This window comes from Ceratosolen solmsi, unplaced genomic scaffold, assembly GCF_000503995.2.
Source record: "Ceratosolen solmsi marchali unplaced genomic scaffold, CerSol_1.0 scaffold56, whole genome shotgun sequence".
Lineage (NCBI taxonomy): Eukaryota > Metazoa > Arthropoda > Insecta > Hymenoptera > Agaonidae > Ceratosolen > Ceratosolen solmsi.
In genome coordinates, this window is record NW_011948425.1 from 6,524,203 (window position 1) to 6,532,783 (window position 8,581).

Here is an 8,581-nt window from a genome sequence, read left to right on the forward strand (position 1 = left end):
CGCCACCATCGCCGCCACCACCGCTGCCAGCACCACCTCCACCACCACTATCACTACCACCACTACCGCCGACGCAGGTACGCAACAACGCCAACGGCATCTCACCCGTCCCGACTTCCGTGCTCGCTCCCAAGTTCGGTCGCGTCCTAGGGATTACTCAAGACACGATCGTCGTAGCTCCTGGCCTTCCTCAACGAGTTATCGCTCCCTCGCTGAGCAAATTCGCGCGAGAGCTCAGCGTTTCCGTTGGCAAGAAAAATTGAGGAAAGGACAAAGGACTCGTAGACCCCTGGTATTCGAGCGTCCCCGGTGCTGCAACCCCCTTTACCATTAGAGGCGCAGCGCATCGAACGGGAAGAACAGCAGCGGCGCCGCGGCCATATTGTTTGCAAGAGAGAGCAGCAGCAGCAGCAGCAGTAGTAGTAGTAGTAACGACGACAGTGACGACGACGACGACAACGACGACAACGACAACGACGACGACATCGACAGCGGTAACGTCGTCGAGGGTGATAACGACGAAGACAACGACGACGTCGTTAGTGGCAGCGGAGAGCAGCTAGTGTTTGTTTTTGTGGCAAGCGACGGAGGAGACGAGAGCTAACAGCTAAGATCAGCAGCAGCGAGTGAGTAGCTGTCTTCTCGTCGTTGACCTTCCTGATCTGGACGGCCAAGAAAGGCGCGCCCGTGGTTACTTCCCACACACTCCCTCAAGCAGGGCCTCTCGATCGCCGCTGCGATCGTTAGACGACGAGGAGAAAGAGTAGAAGGAGGTGGAGGCGAAGGGGGTGGAGGAGAAGACGAAGCAGCATCAGCAGCACCAGCAGCAGCAGCAGCAGCACCAGCAGCATTAGCAGTAGTCTAGTTGCGCTAGCAGTCAGCACAAAGATGGCTTGCGCCACCCTCAAGAGATCTCTGGAGTTCGACCCGGTGCATAGTCATGGACGACCGAACAAAAGGCGGAGGTGCGCCCCTATGTGCGTCTCGCCTTCGGCCGCGGCCCAGAGCTCGGCCAAGACCCAGAGTCCTTCGGCCTTCGGCGAGATCGCCAACAAATTGACGCCTGGTAAGTAATGAGAAAGGCCTCGCGAACGGAGCCTATATTCTTAAACACGGCCATCTTTTTCTCGCCCCCTTATTTTTCGATTCCCTCGCCCCACCTGCCCCTCATGTCTTCCCAGCGCTTTATCGCCCTCTCCCACTCCTCCCCAATTCCCCAATAACCCCTATCCCTCTACCTCCGTCACTCCAATATCTCTTCTCCGTGTGTGCACTTCCTGCCGTCGTGTTGTGTTGCGTGCGTGCATGCGTGCGATTTCACTAGGGACCGAAGAGGCGTGCACGCACTCACGCACATTGCCGAGAGGTAGAGAGGTAGAGAAGTCGCTCCCCAAAGAAAGACCAGATATGTACGCACGAGCGCACACGCATACCTCGTCTTTACGTAGGGGCAGCAATGCCTGAGAGCGATTTAAAATTCGTATTTGGGACGGCTCATAACCCTGGTTGTTTAACCATACGAGGGATGAAACGGTGTGGCGGACAGTGGTTGTCGGATAACGATGGGCGAGGAGAGAGGATTGAGAAAGGGGAATGGGACTCAGGATATGGCAGTCTTGTAAAAAGAAAGAGAAAAAAAGAAGGAGTTAAAGAGGGGGGGGGGAGGGAGACGAATGTGCAAAAGCGTAGGGAACACGCGCGAGTCTTTCACTGTTACGCGGGAGGGCTGTGACGCGCAGTAAATCATATGGTAATGCTGTAACGGACGTTTCCTTGCGCGCGCGTGTGCGTGCGTGCTTGCTTGCATGTGTGTGCATGCGCGGTGCGATACGTATCGCATCCGCGGAGGGAGCGAAAGGCGAAAGACGAGATACCGAGGCGGAGAAGCATGCGAGAGAAATAAACATGACGAAACATGGCCAACAGCGCATTCTTATATATGCGCATAGCATATCTCTCTCTTTCTCTCTCTCTCTCTCTCTCTCTCTCTATCTCTATCTATCTGCCCCTCCCACCCTCCTTACCTCTTACTCATACAGTGACTCGTGCGCCCGTATCTCTCCGTCTCACTCGGGGAGAGAAATTACCTCTTTTGCGCCGAGCCGAGCCGAAGTTCTGTACGATATTGTTCGCAATGGCTATACACACTCGGGCCGAAGGCTTTTCTTCCATTTTCCCCGCAGGCATTACTTAGCGCTTTTAGAATGGAAAGTGGCCTTTGTTGTTATTGTTTGAAGTCGGAGAGTCGTGGCTCTGCTCCTACACACGTAACGTCTTCCGCACACTCTCCTCCGCTTTTGCCTTACGTTCTTTGGAAAGAAAATAATTTTATTTTCTATTCATTTTTCCTTCTCATCGCACTGTAGCGCACGTGCGTGTCTCTGTGTCTCTGCTCATCGCCTTCATTTTTCCATGCGCTGTCACGAGCGACGTGTTTACGAACGATTGTAGTGAAAAAGGGAGTTACAGTTAATAATGATATTGTTTACATTACTTAATACGGTCAACATCCGTCTTATTTCATTCAGTGTCTGAAACAATGTTTCCACATTTTCTATTCTTATTATTCACGGCAACATAAGGAAGATAACTTTAGCGAATATAATTGATGAGCTGTCACACTCGAGAATAACATTAACCCTCGGGATAAGCACGTATTTTTGAATGACCGTGTTGGGATTCATTTCCGATAACTCCTGAGAAAGAGTATACGTAATTTAATTATGTAAAATATGTATTCGTAAGGAAAGTGATGCTAGCTGTCTTTGTATTTCGATTTGCATCTCCCATCGTGTTAATAACGCCTTTTTATTAATCAATTTTCGTTACGTGTCTTGGAATGTTGAATATTTGTTGTTTTTACTTTATCGAAGCATCGGGGACGTAAAAAAAAAAAAACGAGCTATTCTTAATATTATTTTAATTTTGTGTATACAAATCCCGACACTTAACATCTGCTATTTTTAATAAAAGCAGTATGTTCCATAAATGATTTAAATGGACTTTTTAATACCTAAAATAATATTTGGCTGTAGAAAAAAAGTACGTTCGTCGGTCGAGACTCATTCGTACAACAAAAAAAGACCAGATATAAAAAAAATACAAGTCATATCAGTGATACGTAGTTTGCATACATTTTGAAAAAGCTTATCCAATGTGCTTAATAAATTTTCGTACATTACGTATGTGCGCGCTATGTTGAGCATGCTGCGTGCGTGTGTGCGCGCGCGCGCACATTTATATATATATATATATATATATATATATATATATATATATATATATATATATATATATACACGCGCGCATTTATATATACATATATTTCACTTATACAATACGTCCCGTCTACACGGCGTGACTTACGAGTGGCTTATGCGCAGACGAAAATCCAAACATTAAATTTGCTCGCGATTGCACGTGTGTATGTAAAATTGTAAAAATCATGAGTCTCTGATGCTCGCAGGAAACGGTAACGGCTTTTTATATAAGAAAATTTTTAGTATCAAGTGACAAATTTCATCTATAATCAAATAATTATAAGATGGAATTCATTTTAACGCTTTGATTAAAGAAAACTCAATCTCGAATTGAATGTTGTAAAAACATTTTTCGTTTTAATCGACTATTTCTTAAATATCTCACGCACGCACAACTTTATGCTTTTAAATACGTAATTTTACAATCATACGATATTATATAAATACACAGCCACGCAAACAAAATCGCACAAAGGAATTCATACAATTTTATTATCTACCAATATTTAGAAATTCCAAGGTATTTGAAAAATTATGATATCTGGACGTCTTAATTATTTGTGGAATAGTCGTTTGTAATAATTGTCATATTATATTGATTTAGTCTTACTGAAAATTCTTTCGGCCTTATTAAATTACAGCGTCGACTTATCAATTTTATTCCATTTACTTTTTACTGCATCATAATTTTTATCGAATAATCACATCAAGGAAGAAAGAAAGAAAAGTAAGTTGTATTCCCAACGTTAAAAGAGAATACAAACTTGATCCAGAACTTTCCCCTCCTATTACACGTGTACGAGGCAAGGGGCAAGGGACACAAGTACGTTATTCAGACTGGTTTACTAATAGGCTTAGGGCGAAACCTCCCATATACACATACACACATGCATACATGCATACATACATATATACATATATATATATAGCTTTAGGAGCAGTAGCAGCAGCACCAGCACTCTTAGGAAGTATTGTTTCATGTAAAATTGAAAGGTCGAGGTTAAAGACTGTTGCAGCTAAATTTGAATCGAGCGTTATTATGTATTATATGTTGCTTTTCGATATAATCTTGTAGATGATAGGTTTTACATAATACCCGATCTCGCATCTTAAATAATAATGAAATATTTAATAAGCTGGGATTATGAAATTCTGCTTCACCAGTTATTTTATAACAGTGAGCTTCGAGAAATTCGAGAAAACTCTAATGGTTGGACATCGGTTATAGATATTTGCCGATCTTCCGACAAAGTCCCATCCTAAAATCTCGACACTATACCTTTTAAATCATCGGTTCGTATAAAAATAGTTTCTTCCAGCTCAATGTAATCCCTCGTGTATATACTGCCTTAATAAATACAGTTCACGTAGAAAGTGAACTAGAATAGCGAAACTAATAACCTTCTATAAATGATTCATAGGGTAAATCCTCTCCGCCCCCTGACCCTCGAGCAATTCCCCGAGCGTCACCTGCCTTGCCAGTCCACATGTCAACCTTCATCCGCGCAAACTCCGTAGTATCGTTCGTTTTCTAAAGGCTTCACCGTACTATTGGCAGCCACCTCTCCGAGTGAGTCAGGTCGCACTATGTTTATTCGCCAGCTTTCAGAAGTAACGAAATGACGAGGCGCATTTTCACACGCGGTGCCCTTAAAGTCGCAACTCCTAAGCAGCCTAAGGCTTCTCCCGACCATGTCGTCCATGCTTAAACGGAATGTCAATCTCTCTCTCTCTCTCTCTCTCTCTCTCTCTCGCGCGCGCTTGCTACATCATCGTGTTACCCCATGAGACGCCGAGCAACCTACATACCATCTCCACGCATATTCCTTTAATATGCGTTCACCTTTGTATATTCCTCGCATTAAATATATTCCCATAGTGCTTAACAATAGACTAATGGCATATTTTAAAGCCCAGTCATTGTTATTACTATCGAGCATCGGGATTCTAGCATCGACTGGGCGGTCGGCATACGTTTTCCGTGCCCTGCCCACTTCGTATATTAACTACACCTGCCCGTACTTTCATGCACATTGAATTATATGGCTGGGGAGGGAGAGAGAGATAGAGAGAGAGAGAGAGAGAGTTCTGCACTACATGCACTAGCCCATGAAACCTGAAGATTATTCTCTTATTATAATCCATATGAATTTATTGCGTAGCTCAATGTAGTTCGATATATTTTTTAAAGCTCTAAACAAAATTGTTCATAGTTTGCACAATCTAAATGCCTTTATTCACCCTAATTGTTGTTCTGAAATGAATGTTTATGGCATATTCTGTAATGAGTAGGCGACATCCCGTGTATTCATTTTCACGAGATAGAGAAAGAGAAAGATAGATAGAGAGAGAGAGAGTGAGTGAGTGAATGAGTGAGGTTATGTGAGTCTCGAGATTGATTAGAACTTAGCCAACTATTGGGATTTTCATGATCTTCCTGCATTTATGCGTTCCTCGTTGATCTATTGATACTCTCAAATCCAAGAAAATAATTTATTAAAAAAACTAAGGCGTGGTTTAAAAGAAAAGCATATAAAACATTTAAATAATCGATAAATAAAAGGCTTTGGACTCATTTCTCTTATCATTCATACGAATAAATATATAGATTTTCATCTATGTCGAAAAGTTTATTTAAAAGAAAATGAACAATATGCTTTTGTGAGAGCAATTTTTCCTGAAAACATCTAAATAAAATATTTTGCTCGATTCGGATACGTATAACCTAAAAAAAAATTAACATGTATAATACTTGATATATAATTGTCAATATATTAAGACGCGCGTTTCATTTTCGCAATAAAAAAAAAAAAAAAGAAAAAAAGAAAAAAAAGAAAGAATGCTCAAACAAATGAATCTTATTTAAAAACAATGTAGCTGTTTCATGCTTCCTCTTCAAAGAGATAGACAGTTTCCGATAAAAAAGAACATCGAACAATAATTTTATAGACCAAATGCAATACAAATGTAACGGCTATTTTGCAGAAGCCAATAAATTGAATAAAGTTAAGGATGTTTATTTGTTGCAAGAAAAATCTGTATAATGAATCAGAAGCTATAAAAAAATCCCTGCAATCGTCACAGAGAATGTTAAGTTTTCTTATTCAATTTCAATAATTTTTACCCTTTTCCATGAAGTTATTCGAGCTGTAAAAAGTTTGCAAATTGCTTAAACCAGCTATATGCTGATGTATTATGTTCATTGGTAAAAATTTAAAAAGGATACGAAGCTTAGAAATTACAAATTCAAGAATGTCGGAACATTATGCACGACCAAATGTAAAACGCTGATGGATATAAAATGCTAAAAATGCATTATTAAAACTATTATCTTTTTTAACTCAGCAGTGTAATGCGCAGAATAAGCACGAAATATTTAACACTAAAATAATGAAATGTATAAATATGGGTATTTATTTATTTATTAATTTTTTTAATAATGAGGACTTATTCGACAATAAAGAAAATATAGATAATCATAAGCATAGCTTTGAAAATCACGCATGCGAAAGATAAATAATTAGTACCATAATAGATAGATGGAGAGAGAAAATAAATAAAACTAAATAATTTTTTAAATACCAGATAGATTTTTTAAAACGCATACACAATCCTTCATAGTTTCAATTCAATAAGATAATAAGTTAGATAATAAGTTTTTTTCATATAATTGAATTTTTTATTCAAATGATTTAGCCGGAGATTAAATATTTTATTTTTATCAGACTACATAGTGACAGTTTAGTTTCCTCCATAATTGATAAGACAATATGAATTTTATAACTACAATGATATTAGAAATATTTCTTTTGAATTTAACGTAAGCTACTTATAATCATTAATGAATTTATCGTTTAATTAGGCAAAAAGGCTTTTTTTCTTCTATTTATTTATCAATAACAATAGAGAGATACTCGACTCATTTAAAAGCCGGATTCCGACTTGTCATCTCTTTCTTTCCATAAATTGCGAATATTGATTCTATATCAAGAGCGTATAATTTTTAAAACTTTGTTCTAAATGCGTCATGACGCGGTGGCGCTGACACAATGTGTGTTCACAAGTATTTGTGTGAACGTCTGCCTGCATACATTGACATTGAGATTATGAAGATGTTCTTTTATATTACCTTTTGTTACGATGATAATTATTATACGCATACGGCGTATGTACAGTTAAAAAAGTTAATAAAATATTATCATATAACTCATACAGACATTGAGTAAAAATCACCCTCCCTCTTAACGCATATACATTTTTTCAGTTTATCGAAAGAAATTTTCACATAATACAATTAGTTAATCTTCTAGATACAAATAGGTTTTTGCAAAGATTAATGAAATGATGCCATTGTTGCTCATACATATTTTCGTAAGTGATACATAAGTATTGTAAATGACGTATTTGAAAGCTAATAAAAAAAAAAAAAAAAAAAAAAAACCGTTCGTTTCACATATTTTTTCATTAATTAATTATTACGCATTTTTAAATAATATAAATAAATAATTTTTGTTTAGACATACGTTAGTAGCATAAATAATATAATTGTTATTTAACGTTCTTTGTAAGTTTAAGAAATAATGAATACTTATATTTATGTACTTTTTCGTTTGTTATAGAAAAAATGGCTGCCAACATCAGAGAAGAAATCCGTAGATTACATCGTCGGAAACAATTACATTTCAATCCACAAAGTGACTCTTCGGATATGGAAGGTCCGGCTAGTCCTTCGAGTCCTTCTTGTTCAAATAGTTACAGCTGTAGTTCAAATAACAAAGAGAAGCCACTTTTCACATTTAGACAGGTATTTAATAATTATACCACTATTCGTATATCTTGTTTAATTGAGAAAAATAAAAGAAATGATTTTTTGTTTAGGTTGGTTTGATCTGTGAGAGAATGCTTAAAGAGCAAGAAACACAAATACGAGAAGAATATGATCAGATTTTGAATATGAAACTTTCAGAGCAATACGATGCTTTTGTGAAATTCACTTATGATCAAATACAAAAGAGATTTGAATCGGCAGCTGTTCCAAGCTGTAAGAACATTGTTTACATTTTAATTATGTTATACTTTTGTTAAATATATTGAAATTGTAAATATATATATATTTTTTCTTTTTTATTGCAGATTTGTCCTAAAGATGGGGATTTGTAATTATAAGGAGATGTAAAGAACGTTAGGTTTGTAATATAATATTCTAAAAATATAAGACAGTTGTTTATTTAACTATTAATATACTTTTTAATTATTTAGATTTCTACAATATAAGTTGGTTAAATTCGCTTAAATTTTTGAGCAGAAGTAAGCCGCACATC

General features: G+C 38.0%; 1 protein-coding gene across 1 annotated transcript; it reads left to right on the forward strand.

Moving 5' to 3' along the window:
- Positions 1–822: 822 nt before the first annotated feature.
- akirin lies at positions 823–8,581 on the forward strand. The gene is made up of 5 exons (XM_011500536.1): positions 823–1,066; positions 7,880–8,064; positions 8,139–8,301; positions 8,394–8,446; positions 8,520–8,581. Exons 1-4 carry the CDS (start codon positions 889–891, stop codon positions 8,402–8,404), a joined length of 537 nt encoding a protein of 178 aa, XP_011498838.1. The 5' UTR covers positions 823–888; the 3' UTR covers positions 8,405–8,446; positions 8,520–8,581.

Excerpts from the sequence above, each read along its gene's own strand:
- akirin (XM_011500536.1), top strand. The coding sequence starts at position 889 with ATGGCTTGCGCCACCCTCAAGAGATCTCTGGAGTTCGACCCGGTGCAT. Across the intron at positions 1,067-7,879 it reads CGCCAACAAATTGACGCCTG|AAAAAATGGCTGCCAACATC; the intron begins GTAAGTAATGAG and ends CGTTTGTTATAG. Across the intron at positions 8,065-8,138 it reads CACTTTTCACATTTAGACAG|GTTGGTTTGATCTGTGAGAG; the intron begins GTATTTAATAAT and ends TTTTTTGTTTAG.